Source organism: Budorcas taxicolor, chromosome 16 (assembly GCF_023091745.1).
Source record: "Budorcas taxicolor isolate Tak-1 chromosome 16, Takin1.1, whole genome shotgun sequence".
NCBI classification, from domain to species: Eukaryota; Metazoa; Chordata; class Mammalia; order Artiodactyla; family Bovidae; genus Budorcas; species Budorcas taxicolor.
In genome coordinates this window covers 51195758-51218453 of record NC_068925.1, presented here as the reverse complement: position 1 = coordinate 51218453, position 22696 = coordinate 51195758, and the positions used below count along the sequence as shown (strand labels likewise).

General features: G+C 61.9%; 2 protein-coding genes across 3 annotated transcripts in view; one reads left to right on the top strand and one right to left on the bottom strand.

The window, feature by feature from the left end:
- PLCH2 (phospholipase C eta 2) overlaps positions 1–2590 on the top strand; it is a 62766-nt gene extending 60176 nt beyond the window's left edge. The window contains exon 22 of the mRNA XM_052653906.1: positions 1308–2590. Coding sequence (XP_052509866.1) covers positions 1308–2590 — 1283 coding nt within the window. The remainder of the gene's footprint in view (positions 1–1307) is intronic.
- A 2711-nt stretch (positions 2591–5301) lies between these two features.
- Positions 5302–20667, bottom strand: PANK4 (pantothenate kinase 4 (inactive)). Of its 2 annotated transcripts, XM_052653691.1 has the most exons (19): positions 20538–20667; positions 16619–16701; positions 16198–16412; positions 15610–15793; positions 15179–15271; positions 14682–14835; positions 14415–14596; positions 13815–13896; positions 13061–13161; positions 10818–10973; positions 9992–10104; positions 9669–9756; positions 8734–8885; positions 7753–7808; positions 7577–7626; positions 7065–7169; positions 6631–6731; positions 6452–6520; positions 5303–5846 (listed from the first exon to the last, which is right to left on the bottom strand). In XM_052653691.1, exons 1-19 carry the CDS (start codon positions 20659–20661, stop codon positions 5633–5635), a joined length of 2322 nt encoding a protein of 773 aa, XP_052509651.1. In that variant the 5' UTR covers positions 20662–20667; the 3' UTR covers positions 5303–5632. The 2 variants fall into 2 exon arrangements, with proteins under 2 accessions (XP_052509652.1, XP_052509651.1); XM_052653692.1 differs by lacking the exon at positions 7577–7626 and having other exon boundaries at positions 5302–5846; positions 7065–7135.
- Positions 20668–22696: the final 2029 nt, after the last annotated feature.

The window sequence follows — 22696 nt, the reverse complement described above, 5'->3', positions numbered from 1 at the left end:
CCAGAGGGTGGGCACCTGGCCATCAGCCAGCAGCCCCGTGCCTGGGAGGACTCGCTGGGGGCTCCCCACGCTGCCCCTGGGAGAAGCAGAGGGGCCCCCAAGGGCTCCAGGGCCCGGCAGCGTGGGCCGGGCGGCAGCCGCTCCGTGTCCTCGGACTCCAGCAGCCCGGGCAGCCCCGAGGGGGCCACCTGCTGTCCCGAGGGTGCCCACAGGCAGGCTGGGGCCCTGCAGAGGGAGATGAACGCCTTGTTCATTCAAAAGCTGGAGGAGATTAGAAGTAAATCCCCCGTGTTCTCCACCGGTAAGACCGGATGCTCCTCAGCAGCGTCCCCATGCTGGCCCCGCCCCGTCCCGCATGGCCTGGCCAGCCTCCCGCTGCGCTTCCATGTCCAGAACTGTGGCCTTCGTGTGCTCTCTGTGCTCCATCAGCTGGTTCCGTGGGCCCCGCTGCCCCCAGCTCCCTGTGTGCCTACGATGTACCCTGTGGGCCTGACACCTCTGAGGTTGGGAAGTGACCCCAGGGCGGGGACTGGGGAGTCTGAGCTGGGCCCTGCTTGCTGAGACCTGGAGGCCCAAGCATGGCCTCTGGAGACTAGCTCCAGTGCCAGGCCCAGCCTCCCTCCTTGGCCTGACTGCCAGGACCCGGGGCCAGTTTCCAGGCCTTTCTCCTGCCTTTCCCCAGCCCTGGCCTGCACTGCAGTCCTCTGGGAAGACTGGCCTGGGCTCCTGGAAGGGGCTTGGAGCCTTGACACCAGGGCTTCAGCTTGCAAAATATAAGGGGAGAAGATTGCAGGTGACCCTCAGCCCCGGGGACGGGGACACATGTGTGAGCAGCTCTGCTTTGGACCTTCCCCTTGCCCCTGCCCTCAGGGGTGGTCATGACAGACCTGTTTGTGGCCCCTGGTCACAGGGAGTGGACCCAACCTGGGTAGGGTGTGCTAGAAGCTGAGCCTCCCTCCTGCACGTGCCCAGCCTCCCCTCCTGTGTCCACGGCCAGCCCCACACCTGCTGACCACCCTGTTCTCCTTTCTGTCCCCACGCTGCCTCCCTAGTTAGGAACTGAGAGCAGCTGAGTGCCAGGTAACAGGGCCCGGCCCCAGTGTGCCCTGCTGCCCTGGCCTTGGGAGGCCCCTGCCTATGGGCATAGAACCCAGTTCCTTCCCCAGCAGCAGTAGAACCAAAGGGTGGGCTGGAGGGAGGGGGGCGTGGGGGCAGCTGTATGCATGTGGAGGGGCCTGAGTGCGGGCATCCTGTGGGCATGCAGCCCCGGGCCACCCCCAACACAGGCCTCTCCCTCTCCCCCACAGAGCCCCGCCCCTTCTCCATGCAGAGGTCGGTCTCCTCGCTGTGCAGCCTGGAAACCATTGCCGAGGAGCCAGCCCTGGGTCCCGGGCCCCTACTGCCAGGGGCAACTCCCCCCAGCCATGCCCCTGGAGGGCCCCAGTGCTCTGCAGGGCCCGGCGCCCACTCGGCGAGCCCCCCAAGGGCGGCTCTGGAAGCTCCCAGGCCCTTCCAGCTCCGGACAGGGAGCCAAGAGAGTGCTGAGCCAGCCCCGGGAAGCAGGCAGTGGGCATGCAGCACTGGGGGCCCTGCTGGGGCCTGCAAAGGGGCCCCCAGCGGCCATATAGAAGGCAAGGGCCACCCCCGGGCTCTGGGCCACGTGCCCAGAAGGGCCAAGAGCGAGGGGCAGGTGCCCTTGGAGTCTCTGGGTGGACAGTGGCCCCTGGCCGGGCCCTGCCCCGCCGTGTCGTTGGACGCCACTGGTGGGGACCGGCTATGGCAGCGGCTGGAGCCAGGCAGCCACCGCGGCAGCGTGTCCTCATCCTCCAGCCTGTCGTCCAGTGAGACGGTCATCGAGCTCGCCCTGCCGGGCCTGGGCCTGGGGCTGGGCTGCGACAGCCTCCCAGGGACCCTGGCAGGACGTCTGCCCCTGCGGCCCTGCTTGGCCCCAGTTGCCTGCCTGGACCCACCTGCTGTGACCAAGAGCAAATCCAACCCCAACCTGCAGACTGCCGGCCAGCTGCCTGTGGGGCTGGACGGGCTGCAGCCCCTGCCCCTGGCCCTGGGGCCACCCTGGCGCTGCCTCCACCTGGCAGGCCTCCCGGACTGCACTGTGGCTGCCAAGTCTAAGAGCCTCGGGGACCTGACTGCGGACGACTTCGCTCCCCGCATGGAAAGCCTGAGCTGTGGCCTGGGCCTGGCTGGAGAGAGGCCGGCCAGGCGGAGGGCGCGGCCGGATGCCCTGACGGAGCAGCTGCGCTGGCTCACGGGGTTCCAGCAGGCTGGGGACATCACATCGCCTACCAGCCTGGGCCCCACTGGGGAGGGGGTGGCGGGCGCCCCGGGCTTCCTGCGGCGCTCCTCCTCCCGCAGCCAGAGCCGTGTGCGCGCCATCGCCAGCCGGGCTCGACAAGCTCAGGAGCGGCAGCAGCGGCTGCGGGGTCCACAGGGGCCCCCGGAGGAGGAGCGGGGCACCCCTGAGGGTGCCTGCTCTGTGGGCCAAGAGGGTTGTGGGGATGTGCTGGCCCATTCCAAGGGCACCACCCACCAGCCCTTAGGTGCTGCCGCCACTGGCCTGCTCCGATTTTGACCAGCCCGGGTGCCCACCGGCAATCCCCCACTGCAGTCCGGGCCTTGGCAGGCCAGTGTTTGCTCAGGATGGGAGGCTGCCTGCCTGTCCATGGTGTGGCTGTGCCCTTTAGCCCCCGCCCCTCCTCCCGGGGAGGAAGGAACCCCCGTCCCAGGACCAGGTAAAGGTTCCATGACTTTTTAAGATTTACATATAGAGGGATATTTAAATTTTTTAGAGACAAAAGCTTCTACAATATGAAAATGGTGCCGTGTCCCCACTGTTCCCAGACTCAGCTGTGTGGCGTGTGCGGGCACGCATCTGCCCGGTCCTGCTGTGCCAGGCCTGGTGTGCTTGTCAGGCGCCCAGGGTGACCAGAGCATGGCCGTCCCCACAGACTGCTGGCTGGCTCTGCACAAACCCTGCTCTGTATGGGACGTTGTATACGCTTGTAAACTCCTGAACACAGCTCCAATAAACACATCCGTGCTTGCCCACGTGGGCTCCTGGTTCACTCCCTCTCTGGCCACGTACCCAGTGTTCCTGTTCCCTTACCTCTGTCCATGGATGGTTTGGCTGGACTTTGCCAAGGGCCAGGGCCACAACCCCAACTACCCTGTAGCCTGCCCCCCCACCCAAGCCCTGCTTGTCTTCTCGGGGGCAGACGCTGGCTCTGCCGGGGACCCCGGACTGAGGCCCCCAGAGAAGTTCTGAGCACACGCTTCCAGGACTGCCCCTCCCTGGAGAAGCTGGGGAGCTAGCAGGGTCCTAAGGACGTCTGTCCACTCTTCCTGCTGAGAATCTGGCTGGCACAGGAGCCAGCTGAGGTGTTAGGGGCCACTCCAAGCCCCTCTGCAAGGGACAGTGCTCCTGGGGTACTGGGGTGGCCCCGCCCAGGCTCAGCTTCAGGAGGCCACGGGTCCGCACCAGGACCAGCTCTGTGGTCTGGGCTGAGGCCCTGGAGGCCATGAGTGCCAGGAACAGTGTCTGAAAGGCTGGGTGCTGGTGGGTGTGGATGACCTGGGGTGGGTGTTCTCTTGCCATGTCCCTCCGTAGGCCCCAAGAACCTGTGCTGGTCACTTGCCCACATTCAGCAAAGGCCTGGGGGTGGGCAGCTGTACTGGCTCCACTTTCCTCCCCCCAGGCCCCACCAGGCCCCTGGGGAACTGGCAAGGCTGCCTCCATCCTCCGGTTGGTCAGAGGGGCTCAGCCTGTGGAGCTGGAGCCCAGCCTCGGGAGGCAGGGGGCTCCAAGGCAGGGCGTCTGGGCTCCCAGGGTCTCTGGAACAGTGGTGGTGTGGACATGAGGGACATAGCCTGGGCAATCTGTGGGGCTTGTTCAGCCCCAAGTGGGTGCTGCCTCTGTGGCCAGTTAACTTCCAGAGGCTGCCCTGGGCTCTCAAAGGCCCAGGGCCTTCTGCTCCAGCTGAGAAAGGGAATGGGGGTCGCAGGAGGAGCAATGGGCGGGGCAGGTGCTCAGAGCCCTGAAGCCCTCACTGTGCAGCCCCTCAGGCTGCCCTGGCCTGTGCAGTGATGCTCCGGGGCCCAGCTGGACAGGTGGAAAGACCTGTGAGGGGTCATGACCCAGGCCAAGTGGGGCTCTGATCAGACCCCTGGAGCCCTGCTGGGTGCCCTCTGCACAGGGAGCCCCAGACCAGCCAGGACAGTGCTGCCCTCCCACCAGGGAGAAGGGAAAATCAAGGGGTGGCCTGGGCAGAAGAGGGGCCAGGGCAGACCTCACAAAGGTAGCCACAAGAAGCTGAGCCGTGCCAGGGGTTGAGGGGAGTGTTGGGGTGGAGGTGGGGGAGCCCTGGAGGAAAGGGCCTCTCAGGGACCACACAGTGGGCAGGCCTGGCTGGGCCCTCTGTGCCCCCTGGCGGCCACTCACAGGAAAGCTGGCCCTTCTCTGCTGACCCAGTTAACAGCTCTCAGGAGCACCCAGAAGCAGGGCCAGACTCAGGTCACCCGGGGTGGCTGCTGAGGTGTAAGACACGTCACACACCTTGGGGTTCGGTGTAGGTCCCAGACCACAGAGCTGAGGCTCCTGGAATGGGGCACAGCGCCCCAGCTCCCCAGGCCCAGCAGCACAGGTGTGAGGGGGTCTTGGGGAAAGAGGACCGGGCTCCGGTCCCTGCAGAGACAGCCTCACTGGCCTTCCTCATCCCGCCTGTCCTCACGTTGCTGGGTTCTCCAGCCACCCTGGGTGCTGGGCAGTTGGTCCTTCCCAGTGCAGAGGGTTGTTCTGAGGCCGGAGCCTTGGCAGCAGGGCCTCATGTAACTCTTCACTCCCGAGACCCTGGCACACGCAGGCAGCCTCGCAGCTCCTCCACACCCACTTCTGCAGCGACCCATCTGCAGCTCATGTCTGGCAGCCTGAGGGATGGGTCCGGAGGGAGAGGAGTACCTCCCAGAGCTGGGCAGGGCTCTGAGCCCGGACGCCCACGTGGTCAGAGGTGCTCTGAGCAGGAGAACAGACCCATCACCAAGCCCAAGGGCCCTCGAGGGTCCTCGAAGCCAGGGCCTCCTCTCAGCAGGCTCTTGAGTCAGGAGAGCTGCTCAGAGCCCAGTCTGTCCCTGGAGCCAAGGAGGGCAGGCGTTGGGGGAGGTCTTCTCCAGACACTCTAGAGGCCACCTAAGGAGAGACCCCATTGCCGGGCTTCCCAGGAGGGTGGACGGGCCCCTGTCACAGGAAACAGCAAAGGCACAGGCGCTCCGTTCTCACTCTGGAAACTCTATTTGCTGCGCCCCGACCTCGGCATCCTGTCAGAGGCGGATATGTATATATATTTATATATATATATGTATATATATATAAAAGATTATTTAACAGTTAAATAGATTCCAATACGAATGTCTCATGGGACAAAAGTTGTGTCTCCCACCACGAACACGGCAGCATTAAAGGAACACTGAGCCCAAGGCCATGAGCACTGGGCCCACCCCGGCGCACCCAGCTCCGAGTCACTGAAGCACAATATAAATATTTTGATTTGAACACGGTTCCCTGTTGCAGTCAAAATACATTCTTGATGCGTGACCAGCAGAGCAGCCGAGGGGCCGCGCCTCACTCAGCTGGGACCTCATACTTGAAGATGACGCTGAAGAGCTGGCCGCCCAGCCGCTCAGCCAGCCAGGAGTTCTTGATGACAGCCAGCTTGAGGCTCTCGCAGCACAGCGCCGCGTGGTAGTTGGTGTGGACGGCACGGCCCATGCCCTCGATGACCACCAGGTCGGCACCACGCTCCCGTACCAGCACGGCCAACCCCTTGTCCAGGCGGCTTTGGGGAGGAAGGAGGCAGTGAGTGAGGTGAAGGCAGGGGCCTCGAGCCCTGCACTGAGTCACACCCTGCCTCCTGCTAAAGGCAGTGACCCTGAGCCCACCAACTTTGTGGGCCCTGAGTCCAGACTGCTCCCCAGACAACCAGCCAGGCAGCCGCCCTCCCAAGACCTGGGGATCAAGGCTTCAGGGACCCACGGCAGCTGCACTTTCATTTCTACAAGGTGGCTTGTCCTGAAAACTGGGCCCTCATGATGCTTTTCTATTTACATAGGGTTTTATTGTTCCCCCCACCCAGGGAGGGATGAAGTCGACACTTGAGAGGCGTCACAAGAAGAGACGGAGAGGCTGACATCCAAAGCCCAGACATGTCACCTTTACATGGGTGGTGCCACCTTCTAGGAGCCCTGGAGGGAGAGCCCTACAGCCATGAACTGATTATCCGAGGGCGACTACCCCCGGTGGGGAGATGGCCCCGCCACTTACAGGGGGACAAAGGGCCCCTGCCCTTTCCGCCCACCCTCCCAGGTCCCCTGCCACCGGGCTGCGGCTGGCCCTGCTGACTTCTGCCGAGCCCAGGGGGCCTGGGAGTGTAGGGCCACCTACCTGAGGTCCAGGCATGGGGAGCTGGAGCCTGTCTGCACCAGCAGGAGCCTCTCTTCTCTGAGCGCCGAGCTGCCGAGCATAGGGGTTGGCACTGTGAGGTGACGCCCCAGGAAGCTGCCCCACTGCACCCCTGCCTCTGCCCCCTCGGGGTGCCGGGCCCAGCCTCCCACCCAGCTTACTGGATGACGGGGTCCATGGCTGCAATGCGCTCAGCCACAATGAGGGACTCGCTGTAGGTCACGTCGTTCAAGGCGGGTCCCGAGTTGCACGCCAGGATGACCTGTGGCAGGACGCCCAGCTCTTTAGCAACCATGATGGTGCCGGGCCAGCCTGGGCTCACCTGCCCGCCCCGCACCCCCCACCCCGGGGGTGCTGCTGGCCAAGAGCATGGCTTCTGGTGACCTCTCACGGCCTGGACAGCTCTCAGGTCAGGCTGACCAAGGTCAGGCTGACATAAGCCCTGGAACCCGACACATGGGGTCTCTTCCTCTCCTCCCGCCATGCCGCCGCCTCCCCGGCACCTACCTGCGCACGGAGGAGCCCAGGGCAACGCCAACCCCACCGGGCGCAGGCGCGCAGGGCAAGGGTCCTGCCGCGTGGCCCCTACACTCACCTCCGTCCCTCTAGAGAGAAGCTCCCTGACAAAGGGGAAGACTCCCAAAATGACGTCTACTCCACTGTTATCTGCGAAAATTAAGGCACATTTGTGAGGGGGCCCCTGTAAGACAAAACCAGGACGTTTAGTTGGGAACAGGCGCGTCCAAGCGTTCCAGACACCTCCACAGTCCACTCCCCACGGCCGGGCAAGGGCTGCCAGGTCTGCCAGCGCCGGGGGCATGGGGCAGCCCCAGCCTCTTCCAGAACAGCTGGCCTGAAGGACCTCTGAGCTGAGGCCAGTGACCTGATGTCTGTCCTGTGGGAGTCAGGCTTGGAGCAGGGAAGTCACCTTGTACTCCCAGCTTGGGGGTGGGGGGAGACTCTAGGGAGCCCTTGGCTTACCCCGGGTCCCCACCCTGGGCAGCTCTATGCCCATCCCCTGCACTGCCTCCCGTCCTGTGAACCCTGCTCAGCCCCCTGCCCCCAGGCCCCGAGGGCACAGGACAGAGGTGTGGCAGCTCCGTGTACCTTCAGTCTCTGCAGCCATTTGCCATAGGAGTCCACGAGCCAGGGCCGCTCTGTGGGAACAGGGACTAGGTCACCCGCTGCCCGTTTCTCACCTGCCCCTGGCTTGGTTGGGACGTGTGGCCCCCGCTACTCTCACCCGAGTCCCCGGACCAGAGGCGAGTCCCAGGTGCCCCTACCTTGCAGCTTCTTTTTTGCCTCCTCGAACCCAAACTGCGGGTCAGACTCAAGGACACTGCACAGGGAGGAAGACACAGTCACCCAAAGTCCAGACCTTAGCTTAGCCCTGACCTCAGCCCCCAATCTCAGCTCCCTGACTGTAGCCTCTGACCTCAGCTCCTCCCTGATCCTAGCCCCTGACCTCAGCCTCCCTGATCTTAGCCCAGACCTCAGCTTCCTGACCTTAGGCCCCCAACCTCAGCTTCCTGATTTTAGCCCCGACCTCAGCCCTGGCCCTCAGACCTCCAACCTCAGCCCTGGCTGCCCGTGGCCCCAGGCTGGATGAGCGCACGGTCACCATCACTGCTGCCGCGTCTGCTGGGGAGAGGGAGGTGGTACAGGAACCTCCGTGCTGTGGCCGTAGACCAGGCCCTGAGCAGTGCTGGCCACCAGCCTCGCCCAAGGGGGGGCAAGGATGTGGGCACGGAGGGAGGCAGCGGCTCTCCAAGGAGCCCAGGTCCAGCAGCACCCATGGTTGGACCGGGTGAGGCCCCTGCATGGCAGTGCCGCTTCTGCAGAGATGGAGGTGAGCCCAGGGAAGGCAGTGAATGGGGGATGGGGGTCCTGGGAGGCGCACCCCGTGACCCAGGGCTGCTGAACTTGGTGAGGGACGTGCTTCCTCCACACACTCCGTACCACCTCCACCTACTCTACATGGCCACTGTAAATGTGGAGTTTCCCACTGAAAAAACCCCCACGCCTGCTCTCCTATGGATGGGAAGGCTGACCCCCGTGCCTGTCCCGTCCACTCCTGAGGCCACAGGTGTCCAGCAGGGCTTGAGCTGTACCCCATCTGCTGAGACCCACTGCTGGTGGACCAAGCTGAGCCAGCTGAGGCAGGGGTTGGGGCCACCCAGGGCCACATGGTGCCGAGGGACTGCGGCTCTGAGCCTGAGCTGGAAAGAGGGGGCGGGACAGGCCAGGGGCGGGGAGGCACCTACTCAGAGACAGCTTTTGCGCCCCAGTCAAAGACGTTGCCAGCCAGCAGCCCCTTCACCAAGGCCAACTGCCTTTCCTCCCAGTCCAATGCGTCCAGGGCACTGACCACCCTCTGGAAACACTTCAGCGCCACACCATTGTCCTTCTGCTTCACCTGCGGGGAGAAGAGCATGAAGACACGGGCCAGCCTCCCCCAGCCCCCGGCACCTTGCTGGGACCTGCAGGAATACCACCAACCGTGGGCCTGCCCTAGAGGACAGGAGACCAAACAAACCCAGGCCATGTTAGTTTAAAAATGGCACTGACTCACAACAATGGGGGTGAGAAGAGCCAGGGGTGCTGGTGTTGGTGCAGGTTTCAACTGCACCCTGAGGGCTGAGGCCCAGGGGTGACTGTGCCATGGCCAAGGGCAGGGCAGAGCAGAGAAAAGCCAGGGCGGGGGCCCAGATCCTCATGGGCACTGCTGATCTGACCATGAAACCCTCAGCACCCAGATCCTGTCCCAGACCCCTGTGTGCTGGGGAGGGGTGGGGGGCAGAAGCCGGTGTGTCATGCTGGCCCTTGACCCCTCCCACTGCTCCTGGGCATGTGGCCTCCTGGTCAAAGAGCCCAAGGAGGCCTCCAGGTCGCCCGCCAGGCCCTGGGAGGCTTGTCAGCAGGATAGAGCCTCAGGAACCAACTCTGAGCGTCCGGGCTGACCTCAGGAGGCACCATCACCCACACCCATACCAGCTGCTCGTCAGACCCACAACTCTGCTCTGCTTAGGCGGTCACCATGCTGCCTGTGATCAATCCACAGCTGATGCTGCTGACAGGCCGCCCAGGGCTTCTAGGGGATGAGGCCTCACCAGGGCGACTCTAGGGTGCAGCCTGTCGCCAGGACTCCGCACCTCCCCACAAGCATGTACCCACTCACCCACGAGAAGGGAGTGCTTACCTTGGAATAGGGGTCTGGGAAGTTAAACTCATTCAGACAGTGCTCTCTCGTGTCCAGGAGGCTGCGCACAGTCAGGGTCCCATAAGCACTGGGGACAGAGCCAGGTGGAAGGTGGCTGAGTGGGCTGGACGGCCAAGTACCTGCCCATCGCGCCCTCCACCCTCAGAGACATCCTCAAGGTGTCAGATGACAATAGGAGAAGCCCAGGAAGCCAGTGGGTGGTGAGGCTGAGTAGGCACTGGGCTGTGCTTAGGGCCCCCAAGCGTCGGGGAAGGGCACCCAGCTTCCGGAACCTGGCCTGGGCGGGTGCAGGGGCCACTCACAAGGGCTGGTGCCGCAGCGTCTGCAGCTTGTTCCAGTACTTCTGCCGGAACTTCTCGGCCCTCTCGGCTGCGTCCACAGAGCCTGGTTGGCTTGCCACAGCACGTTTTACGACCTATCAAGGACAGGGTGGCCAGTGGTGCTTAGGGCAGCCTCAAGCCCATGGATGGCAGGCTCACCGGCCTGCCATGGCAGCCACTGGGGGCTACCCCTGCCATTTGGAAATGGGGTCGCCACTGCCCTAAACCAAAGCTCATGTTCATGTCCTCTGATACGATCCCCGGGGCCCACCAGCCACCAGCTCCCATCTGGCCAAGGGGCTAGGCAATTCTGGACCATCTTCAGAGTCTGTGTGGGCAGGGTGGGACCCTTACTCTGAGGACAGATCCCATGGGCCTCTCTCAGGGGCTCCATGGAGAAAGAAGTGCTCCTAGAGGGGCTCTGTGGCCTTGAGACGTGACTAGCCTAGGTCCCGGGTCCAGCCCCTGCTGCTCCTGTGCCTCTGCAACCTTCCTGCCTTCTCAGGAAACATGGGTTGCCGGACGAGCCCAAGAGGATGAACTTCGCTGACACCGTGTCCCAACCAGATACAACGCAGAGCCACGTTTTTGAACTATAAACAATGCCACAAATAAATGGCTCCTGGAAAAGTCCCTGTCCTTCACCTTGCCTCTCATGACCCCTTGGGAACCTGAGGTATTCAGAGATGGCCATGTTCAAAGGCCCACAGTCACCTTTCCTGACAGTTGGGTGTCTTACTCCTGAGGGGATGTCCAGCTCCGTCCCTATCCCTCACCCCACCCCCACCCCACCTGCTCTGGTCCTCACCCCATCCAGGGCCTCCTCGAAGCAGGTGAGCCAGTACTTGCGGGCCAGGGCATCGTCCGTGAGGTCGACCGTGTCGGGCACATAGGAGGATGGGTCCAGAAGGAGAGGCAGGTTGACCAGTGGCCTCTCCAACCGGTCCATTTCCAGCAAGTCAAACTGGAAGGATGAGAAGCAGGTAGGTCCATCAGCCATGTCTTTTCAGAAAAATCAAACCCCACTCCTCCAAGTTCAAGAACCGGCTTCTCTGCACAAAGGGAAGCTGTCCCGTGGTAAGTGGACAGCCCCGTTCCCCCCATCTCTGGGCCCCTCATGTCCTCTCTCAGGTGGGTGTCCCCTCCACTTGTCGGGCCTGAGCCTGACACCCTGACCTCCTGGACACCCTCTGTCTTCCTGCTGCACCCCATGTGCTGTGCTCTAAGTTCAGGACCCTGTGCACACAGCCACCTGTCTGGTCCTCACCTCTCCTACTGGGGGTGCCACTGCCACCGTCCTCACTCCCTGCCCAGGGGGCCCGTCCTGCAGCTCCTGCCCAGAGCCAGTTCTCCAGCAAGGACACACTGGCCCCTCCCGAGGCCCCAGTGCCAAGCCACTGCTCCCACCATGCTCTGAGAGGGCCTGGACACTTGAGGCTGAGGCCAGTGTCATGGGAATAAAGGGTTCCATGTACTCGGCCCTGACCTCAGATGAGAACTGGGGCGGGCAGCCATTCCGAGGCCACAAGAGCGAGCTCAGGCTCCCCCGCCAGGTGCTCCCACAACCCTCCAGGGAGCTGCCCCCGAGGAGCGCTTCTGACCGGCCCACTAGTGGGTTGCGGCGGCAGGTGTGCTTGGAGCCAGGGAGTCGGGATGAGAAGAGTCACCCCATGAGGGAAGGACTGGTTTCGAGGATGCCCCTGAACATGTGTTCAGCAGAGTAAAAGCTGCTGTGTTCCCAAGGGGATCAAAGGTGGTGGCCTCCAGCTGGGCCGGCCTGCAAGGGCACCCCCACCTCCCTGATGGGTGGGAGCTCAGATCTGAGCTGGACCTCATCTAGGCTACGGATACTCAGAGAAGCGGGCTCCAGGACACAGTGGGGATACCCACTCCCACCCGCAAGGCTGCAGGGAGCCCAGCACACCAGATGGGCGCAGGTCCTGGAGGGTGACTGTGTGCACGTCAGGGCTGGCTGAAGGGTTTCTAGCCTTCCCACCTGCCCATTTAGTTTTGGAACCTGGAGAGCTGGGATCTGCATTGCCCGCCCTCCGAGAATCAGAAACGGGGCCTGGAGGACGTTGGGCCTTCCTCTGAAAATCAGTCACAGCTCTGACCAGGCCTGGGCCTCACCACCCCTGCCCTAGGCACCTGAGCTCAGAAAGGACCCAGCTACCCTGCATGGCTGGGCTGGGTGTGAAGGACGCAGTGTGGAGCACAGGCCTTGCCTGGGAACTGGGGCTACCGCATGTGGGGGGTTCCCCCAGGAGAGGGACGTGGATGAGCACATTCTCACCATGTTTATGCCAACTTTTTAGAAACTGCATCCATAACTGAAAAGCAATCTTCCCTCCAAACAGCCCACAGGCTTGACCTGAAGGAGGCGCCCCGACCCATGTGCCCAGACCCGGCTCCTGCAGGCTTGGCCTGTCCTCCTGCCCCACGTGGTTGTCACAACTGCTCCTGGGCTATTTGGGATGTGCTGTCAACAAGCCAGCAACAGCGTTCAAACAGTGCCCTGGGCCCGGGTGGGCCATGTGGGACCACCCAGTCCCACCTGGAAGCCCCACTCCACATCAGCTCCATAGGCCTCAGCCCAAGGGAAGACTGAGCAACAGGCAGTATTTCCCAAGGACAGCAAGCTCTGCACACCCGGGACTGCCGTGGAACTGTCATGCAGAGAATATGACCTAAGAGAAGGGGCCCCACTGGGTTTTCACTTGATTGTGCTGTAAACGGGCCAGAGCTCTGGGGAGAGATCCCCAGCCTCCCTAAACTTTATCTCTGCTCTGCAAACACGGGATGGACTGCATGGCTCTGGAGCTCCAGCTAAATGTCTGAAAAAGCTGAGATGTTATAGAAGGAAGCAGGAAAGTCAGCTACAGGTACAAACATCACTCTTCAACCCCCAGAATATGTGGTTTGAGACCGGCTTGCACCAGGAAGGGGCAGGATTGAGCCTGGGTGCAGCAACACAGGGCCTCTCTTGGGGGAGCACCGAGAGTCCACAGAGGTGGTGCACGTGGGACCCAAGGCCCCTGACTCTGTACTCACAGTGCCGCTTCTTGCCCGCTGGGTGGGGCAGAGCTCAGGTGATGAGCTCATGAGCCCAGAGCTGCCGGCGTAGTTTTCTCCCCAGCTGTACTGGTTTGGGTCTGCAGGACAAGAGACCCAGCGTCAGGGGGTGAGCAGCTCAGCAAGCTACAAGCCGGGGGTGGCTGGGCCACAGCTGGGAGGACCAGCCACTGAAGGTCTCCCTGGCGCCAGGCTGTTCTGTTGTGCTATTTCTCATGGGCTCAGAGACCTGGCAAGATAATCACTGAGACCTTTCCATGCTTCTGAAAGGTCTCCCTGGTTATCTCATTTTACATAAGAAACTGGACTCAAGGACACAGTGAGGGTCAGCCCATGCCACTCTGATTGGCGCTGATCCCAAAGAAGCCTACCCTGCACTTCTGGGGACAGAATCACACCTGCGATTCCTTCACGTGTCCTTCAAAGAGGACAGACCGGAAGCACATCTCAACAGCTGGAGAGATGGTGGCAAGGGGCCAAAGGGTGCAGGAGGGCCAACGTCAGGTGTGTGGAGCCTCTGCATGAAGCCCGCCATGCACGAGGACCCTGTGGGCTGATTACATGGCATCCACGTGAGTTGGTTTCCACTGGCTCCTCAGCGATCACAGGAAACGTTCCTGCCACTGCTGGGAGGGGCCCATGAAGCCCCCACATCCCACTCACAGCCTCCCCGAAACCTCCCCTTCTGGCATTGCCGGACATGGGCCAGGACCCATAGCTGGGCTGCACTCACTGTCTTGCTCGGCTCCTTTGAGAAAGGCTCCGATGGCGCCCAGGTAGCCTTCGTGCCTCAGGAACAGCGCCTGGACCTCCCCCTGCCGTAGAAACACCCCTGAAGCCAGCCTCGCACATGCAATGCTTAGCCCAAGAACATACATCCACCTGAGGCAAGAGGCCTCCCTCCCAACACGGTGAAGGCTGCCCACAGTGCACTGGCCCCCAGGACTGTACGCACACATGGAATTTAAAAGCCCACCACCTGGAGCGTGTGGGGCATTTTCCACAAAAACAGACAGCCACCCAGTTTCCTGTGCTCACCAGGTATGACGTGCCCCCATAGTGCCCCAGCCTCAAAGCTCACCCAGAGCTCTCAGTGAGAGGCTGTCCCTGGACCTCAGCCTTAGCAACACGCCAAACTGAGGCGGCCACGGCACCCCAAGCACAGGACGCCCAAAGCTAGAGGGTGGGAACGGGCTGGGGGCCAGGGTTTGGGGCACTCAGTTTCTGGTCCTGCCTCGCTGCCCCCTCCCCTCAGGCCTGCTAGTTTTAGACACGATAGAGGGGAGGCTGGGCTGAGGGTGGGCAGAGCCAGGAAGGCAGCGGAGCCTGTTACCTTGGAGAAGAAGTTGATGCTGTAGGTGATGGTGCGCATGGTGACTGGATGACCGCGGATGAAAAAGCCGCCGAAGTACACACGGTCCAGGCAGTGGAGCCTGGCGTAGAGGCAGGCGAGCTGCCCGATGTCATTGCTGATCATGTGCAGCAGGCTCTTGGCCATGTCCTCCTTGGAGAACTCTGGAGGACGGAAGCAGCGCGCTGGGCAGGCAGCCGGGCGGGCGCTGTGCGCCACGGTGAGTGAGAGCAGGCGCAGGGCCAGTACCTTGGTCCGCGGTGGCAGACTTCCCGAAGCTGCTGGCGATGAGGTTGCCGCTTAGCCCCAGGGTCTCGTGGGCCCCTCCATAGATATCCTGAACCAGCATGTCCACATTCGTGTGCTGGCCTCTGGAGGCCAGCTGTAGCAACTCATCAAACTTCTGGGGGACAGAGCAGATGGGGCTGTCAGGGACCGCAAGCTGGGGGAGCTCCCCTGCCAGCCCCACAGCATATGAAAGATGCCAGCCGCCAACCGGGGCCATCTCAAGACATGGCCCTGGGGGCGCAGGGCAGGGGGAGGTGGGCATCCTCTTTGGAGCACCCAGCCGGGTGATGCTGTGGCCACTCAGATGCCCATCCTCCTGAGACTAAGTAACAGGAAGAGGCTAAGGGGAGAGCCACTTGCACACAACCCTCACCAAGCACAGGCCCTAACCCCACAGCCTTCAGCCCTCTCCGGAGGGAACTGGAGCCAGAAGCATCCAACCCCAGTAGCCGAAATACCTTCGTCTTGGTGAGCAGAGCCCCAAGCCCCCAGAAGGTGCCGCCCCCTATGGAGCTGCCGCCAATCCACTCGAACCTGTCCTCCGTCTCCACCTGGTGCAGAACAAGGGCAGGCGCGTCAGCAAGCAGGCCCCCGGCCACTGGCCAGCAGGTCCTGAGGCCAGCGGACGTGGCGACTCGGGGTATCCCCTACCCAGGTGACAGCCCTCTTGGAGGCCAAGTCTAGTGATGCTTGGCAGGTGCTCGTGGTGGAAGCAGAGCTGCCACCTCCCCACAGACAGCCAGTGTCCAGCACTCTGCCTGTGGCCCATGAATACTAGAGCCAGGCCCAAGTATGCCCGTGTCCCTGTGCCCAGCACAGCTCTGACATACAGCCAGGGCTCGACACGCCACTGTGGAAGCCCCACCCTCTTCCACAAGCCAGGCCAAACCTTCACGATAGAGACCCCTGAGCCGATGTTGACCAGGAGATATGGGAAGATGTTGGGGTGGTTCGTCTGAAACCGGAACTCAGGGTCGGAGTCTTTCTGGTACACGAAGGCTTCGTGTGGGATGTTCTTCAGCACAAAGTTGCAGCCCTTGATCAGGCAGGTCATCACATCCTCCTTGTCAACCCTGAGAAAGAAGGGCCCGCTCACTGGAGCTGGTGTGCCCATGGACCCCAGAGCCTCCATCCAGTGGGCCAGGGAGCCTCACATCACCACTGGAGCGGGCAGACTCGGTCTCGGGGTTCCCCTCTCTTCCTTTCAGCCCTCGCCCCGCCCCGTGCAGTTCCCTTCCTGACGTTTGGCCACCCAAATCCCGCTGCAGCTGGCCCAGAGCCTGACTCAGGCCCATGGCCCCCTGGCAGCTCCCCAAAGTCTCACTGTGGTTATGGGGTCTCAGGAATCCCCAGAGCAGGTAGGAGGGGGTGTATAGCAGCTGGGCCACTGCGGTCACTACTTCAGAGCCCGACCCGTGAGCCAAGGCCAACCAGCCTCCGAGCTCTCGTCGCACCCCATCCCAAGGTCCACACTTACTTCAGCTGCAGCTTTTCTTCGATGAGGTCTTTGAACTTGTATGCCCCACCCCCAGTCGCCTGGATGACCTTGGTCTCAGTGTTGACGAGGTGGTCTTTAATGAAGTCCAGGCAGGCTTCTATGTAGGTGTTTTCGAACTTTACAAAGTGCAGCCTGGCGGTTACCTCCTCTTGGACGGAGATCTCATAGGGTGGCTCGTGGTCCTGCTCTGTGTCCTGGGGAGAAGTTGGGGGACCGCGTGTGTGCACTGCCTTGGGGAGGGGGCAACGCTGAGACCCAGCCCCAAGCACTCACAGCAGTGCCAACGCAGGTGGGAGCCAGGGGCATGAGCGGGGGCAGAAGGGGAGCTAAGCTAGGAGGCACAGAAGGGTGTCAGCATTCAGCAGTGCCAGGGCCTGCCCAGGCCCCTCCCAGAGCTCACCTTGCCTGAGTGGTCGAAGGACCGCACCTTGGCGACTTTGTGCTGCACGGTGGAGTAGTAGGCCAGCTTGGTCAGTGACCCGCCTGCGGGGGAGACACGGACGCGGCAGATTCAGGAGCGGCTGGAAGGGACCTGAGGCTGCCCCTCCACAGGCCCTCCTCTGCCAGACCTGGGTCCTGCCCACGAGGTGTTTGGTGCTACTTGAACTTGAAAAGCCTGCAGGGCACCAAACAGAGGAAGGGAGTGAACTGTGAGACCCCAACCCTTTGCCTTCCTTGAAAAGAAAGGTCTGTTCTTCCTCGGAGCCCAGCTGAAGTGGAAACTGTCTGTCTCTCCTCAAGGAGCAAAGAGACAGGGCTGCTTCTGGGTGACCTCGGTGACTGCTGGTGGTTTAGGAAAATTCGGCACACTTGACAGTCCAGGGAGAAGCGGTGGAGGAGGCGCTAAAAGGAGCATTTCTCAGGGTGGCCAGGTGGGGGAGGGGCTGTTTTCACCAGGAGCATGGAAGGAAGGGTCCCGGGAGCAGTGGCCCGAGGCCTGGGCTCCGGGGGAGATCGGCAGCAGGGCTCACTAATGCCCCGGCACGTAACCGACAACGCAGCATCAGGAAGCAGATGAGGCCTTTGGGCAAGTTAAAGAGATGCCTAGAGTGGTCCTTTCCAGAGTCAGAGAGGAGGCATCAGGGAGGCTCCAGGTGATGCAGGGCTGTGAGAGCAGCCAACCACACACAGAGTAGAGAGAGGCAAAGGCTCAGCTCTGCAAAGCGACTCCGGAACAAACTGCTTCTCAGAAGCCCCGACAAAAATGAAGAGGAAGCCCTCATCGTGAGAGGAAGGTTAAAATCATCAACAACCATTGTTTTGTGACACAACACCAAGGGAGCATACAGGAAACGCTCAAGTCACAACACGCATCTGGAAACGCCTCTGTACCCAAGGGCCACGGCTCTCCCAGGTAACAAAAATCAAAGCCCCATTTCTGAGACCAAGCGCACTGTCCTGGTCAGAGCTGCTCGCATGGCAGCGGGGACAGGGCCTCCAGAAACATCCTGTGAGCCAGCCTCATCAGGCACGGAGGGGCCCACATCCAGTTACTGAATCCACTGTCCTGGGCTTGCTCCCATCCCGAGGCCATGAGCTTAAGACAGAACTTGGCTTTAAGCCTCCTTATCCCTTTTTGCCTGCCCCCAATCCCAGCTTGGCCTGCAGCACCTTTCACTGAAATGCCTGTTGCCGGATTCACCTCTGTGAACAAATCCTTTCCTAAAAAGAGGCAATACAGGACCTCCCTGGAGGTCCAGTGGTTAAGACTGCTCCACCCTGGTTCAGTCGATCCCTGATTGGGGAACTAAGATACTACATGCCATGTGGCGTGGCCAAAAAAACCCCACACACACCAGCAAATGCAAAGGGATGAAGACCTATTTGATAAGCTCATCAGAAGTTACTATCAACAAACACTCTGGTCACAGAAATCCAACTGCAGATGGTGTGTTCTCCAGGTCAGCTACAAATCACGACCATGACTGTGATGGTTTGTGGGGGGTCCTGGGGCTTGGTGAGCTGGGTTCTGTGCACTGCACATCATGTGCACCAAGTGGGAGAAGCCTGGCCCTGCCCAGACTTGTCACCCAGCCCCGCTGAGCAGCAGAAGGGGTCAGCAGTGCGGGCGCAGCCTTTGCTGTCTGAGCCCAGATGTGCTCACAGGGCAGCATGCAGGAGCCTGCGGGGACCAGATCCCGTCTGCTCTCAGGTCCCCTGGGGTTAGAGTGCACGTCCACTGTCCTCCCCCCGGCTCCACACGCCACACCAGACAAGGGCAGTGACCAGGTACACCCACACAGCACTGTGCTCTCTGGTGGACACCGTGGGCTCTCCAGGCCTCCCACCCCCCGCCCTTGGGGCCCATAGCATCCTGACTGATGAGAGGAACCTGAGCCAAGACCTGTTCATCCAGATCCCTGGGGGCCTGGCGTGCGGCAGTCCCTCCTCTCTAGGCATCCAGGGGTGCAGGACACTGCTGTGCACATTCCCACCCTGCGGCCCCTTCCACTTCACCCAAGGAACCCTCCCCCTGCCCAGGAGAAACCTGGAGTCAGAGCTTCCCTGGTGGCCCAGTGGATAAGAATCCATGTCTAGGAGACACAGGTTCGGTCCCTGGTCTGGGAAGACCCCATGTGCCAAAGAGCAACTCAGCCCGTGAGCCACCATGACTGAGCTGGCCCTCTGCAGTGAGCTGCAACTAACTACTGAAGCCTGAGCACCCCAGAGCCCATGCTCTGGAACAAGGAAAGTCACCACGCCTGCAACTAGAGAAAGTCCGTGCAACACAGACTGAGTGCAGCCAAAACTAAAAAACAAAACAAAACAAAAACATGGCTTCAAATCAGCTTCAAGTATGTGTTGATAAAGCCTCCCTGAGCCTTTTGAAGCAGGGACTCCACCAGCAGACGGGGGTGCCCCACCAGAGAGGAAGGGGCTCTCTGAGGACCCTGCAGCTGAGCCCTCCTGGACGGAGAGGCTTGGGGAGGGGAGACAAAAGGGAGAGCCTGCTTGTAAACCGAACACTGACAAGCACTCTGGCTTTGCAGATTCCTGGTTGAGGACCACTGCCCAAGTGGTCCTTCACCAGCTAGCTGCACTAGTAAAAGTCAGTCCTTACTAGCAATGAATATGTCCTTACCAGACAAAGAGGACCCGGACCGGAGGCAGGGGGGCGGGAATGGCGGATTTCAGAGAGGAAATAAATACAAACACTGGAAACATCCCTTTGGGTCTGCCAAGGAACCTTGATTAGGGAGGACAGGCAGGCACTCCTCCCTTCGCAGAGACAAGCTGGGGCCACACCAAACAATCGAGGTAAGACTTGTGGCCAGGAACTTTTGGGGAGCATTTCAGAAACCAGTTAGGTGCAGACTGGCTGGAGCAGAACTCCCAGAGCTGGGGCAGCAGCACCAAGTCTAGAAGCTCAGAGCACAGGGCCAGTGGATTGGGGTCACCTCCGGAGTGAGCAGGGTTCAGAGGACAGCGGTAGGGCTCACTCGAGCCCCCAGGCTGTGCCTCCGCTCACCGTCTTCCAGCCCAACGTCCAGCAGGGCACCGTTCTGGCAAGTCTCCCCCAAGGAGGACAAGCTCCCGCTCACAGAGCTGCCCATGCCCGCCCTCTGCCAGGCTCCGCCCGGCCTCGCGCTTTGCAGGTTGGGACTCAAGGCGCTCCCCACTTCCCTGGATGCCCCCCACCCAAGCCCCTGATTCCAGGGATTCCCAAAGACGGGGGGGCGGGGCGGCCCAACCCCTCCGGGGAGAATCGCAAAGTCCGTCCCAGCGTTTACAGCGCGGCCATGCCTGGCCAGGCGCGTGGGGGTCCCGGGCGCTCAGGCTGAAGCCCGGACTGGCCGCTGACCAGCCGAGTCTCCGCGCCTCAGCGACCATATCTAAGAAATCGGTCGTCGGTAGGCGTCAGCGAGTCGGGGAGCGAAGAGGGCCCCGTGGGGGGGCGGGTCCTCCAAAACTCTGGCCCCAGATACTGGGTCCCAGGTCTCCCGCCAGCGGGGAGACGCCCCGCGAGGCGGCCGAACCCCACCCCACCCCGTCTCCGAGGCAGAGTGCCAGAGCGGCCGCCCGGCTGCTTCTCCCTCAGAACTGCGAGCCCCGGCATGCCCTGCTCCGGCCACGCGGCGCCTGCTGGGAGCTGCAGTCCGGTCGCGGCGGCAAGCGCGCGCGCGCTGGCAGCCCACAGACTACAAGGACCGATAGGCTGTACGCGCCGGCCGCCGCAGACCACAAGGCCCGACAGGCCGTGCGGCACCAGCGGCCCGCGCCCCGCCCTTCGTCCTTGCCGCCACCCCGGCCTGCCGGCCCCGCCGCCCGCGCCCACGCCTGCCCACGCCGCCCTGCTCCCTGTGCCAGCCCGCGGCGACCTATGTCTATGGCGAAGCGCTTGGCGTTCTCCAGGTTGCGGAAGATCTCGTCGGGGGGGAGCGTGATGCTCTTGTCCAGGCTGTCCCCGCTGCTCCCGCTGCCGCTCGCTCCACACTCCGCCATTTTGAAAGTGCCCGGCCAGCCTCATCAGCCATGGAGATATATGCGCATATATTTGACTGCTAAACGCCTCCCGCGCATAGATTATGCTAATGAGCGCCCGCCCCGGCCCCGCCCCTTACGCCGCTGCAGGCGAAGTGAAGGCTGGAGGGAGGACACCGGCGGGCGGGCGCGGGTCTTAAGAGCGAAGACAGCGAGGCAACTGAACGCAAAACCTCTGGGCTGTCGTCGTCTTCGTTCTTTCACTGAGCTGGCCGGCTGCTCACCTCGTGTGATATGAACTAGTGCAAAGAGGGCACCTGGGACGTGCAGACCACCAGAGAGACCAACTCCTGCACGCGAAGGCGCTTGTTGACCCCACCAGACTGGTTCCCTAGGAGCACAGGCCCGTCTCTGCCAAAAATCCCATGCAAACGGGGAGAGTTTGGTACCTTGCTCTCTGGGAGCCCCTCCCCCACCCCACCGGGGTGGGAGATACCCTTGCAGCTGGGCAAGTGTGTTTTGATGGCGAGATCCTCAGAGTGCAGGGGAAAGCATCTTCCTCGAGAAAGATGGAGTCTGTGGGAGTTTGCAGGGAACAAGCTGAGAAAGCTCCCAGATGGTGTTGGGGACAGACTTCAGGGCCCATCTCTGGAAACTCTGGAAGGCTTGGAGACTCTTAAGGGAAGTGTACCTGTAAAGGCAGTGGGAGCTTTGTGAAAGAGCCCAGTGTTGGAAGCAGACAGTGTGCCAGGTCCCTTTGGCACCTGCCTCCTAGGTGCCAAACTCCTGGGCCAGTTACTTTGGATTTCGACCTCAGCCTCTGTCTGAGCATACCACTGACTGCCTGGCAAGGCCCATTGGAACACAGACCTGTGAGCAGCACAGACTCAGAGCTCCAGGGTGATTCAGGCAGGGCTTCAGGAGAGGGAGGCCGCCTTGCAGGCTGGCCTGGCCACCAGGCTGGCCTGGAAGCACAACCACGGGGACGGTTCAACCATGTGTCTGGCACACAATAAACGTGTGAGTGTGGGAGGGGCTGCTCCCAGGGCTCAGCAGGGACCCAAGGGCAGAGCAGCACTGTGCTCGTCTGGAAGGGGTGCTGTGGACCTCCCCTCCAGAGTGGACAGAAAGGCCTGGAAGGCGGGGCCAAGAGACGTGCTGAGGAGAAAGGAGGCCCGGCTGGCTTCCGTGCTTCTGGGTCTCTGCAGACTCAACCAATACCCCGTGCCTGCCTAAAAATAGACGGCTGCCCTTTCTGAGGCGAGGGCTGGCCCTCCTGTTGCCAGCACTGCCTGTCTCAGCCCTGGTGAGCGGTCAACGCCGGTCACCTCTGGGCTGGCCAGGAAGGTGCCCCAGGGGCTGGTCCAGGGAAAGGGGCTCCAGGTGTGCGGGGAGAATCGTGGAGGGGAATGTCTCTCGTTTTTGGCACAACTAAACCCCTTTGACTGCAGCGAGAGTGCTGCAGGCTGGGGGGGGGTCCCTCTTAGCACACCACTCCCACCCCCACCTGCAGGGAACTAGTGAGAGGTCTAAGGCAGGAACCCAGGTGCCACCCCACGCCCCCCTTACTGCACAAGGGGACCCAAGGTGTTCAGAGACCTTCTCCCCTCCGGCCTGCCTTTCCCTTGCTTCCCTGCCTCTCAGTCACTTCCTGCCCCACCTACTTGTCCCCTCACTCCTCATTCCCAGCTTCTCTTCCCTCCCTGCTGATCAACCCTGCTTCCTAGCACCCCTGCTTCTCCTCTGCTTCCCCTCCTCCCTCCTCAGCTGGAGCTCAGCCCTTCTTCAGATGTCCAGGGGGTCATTAGCAAGGACAGAGCCCACCTGGGGCTGCATATATCACAATAGTGCCTGCTCCCCTTCATCCCTGCCAACCCGCCTGCCTGGTGGCCGCCAAGGACATGTGTGAGGCACAGAGACAGATCGCGAGGGGGCTGAACAGTCAGATTTTATTATCAGTTTTCAGAGCAGTCCTGTGGTTCCCACATGACCAAGAGTTCAAATTCTGAGTACAAAGTCGTGCCCATGTGCACCCACCCACATGGAAATCCTTTAA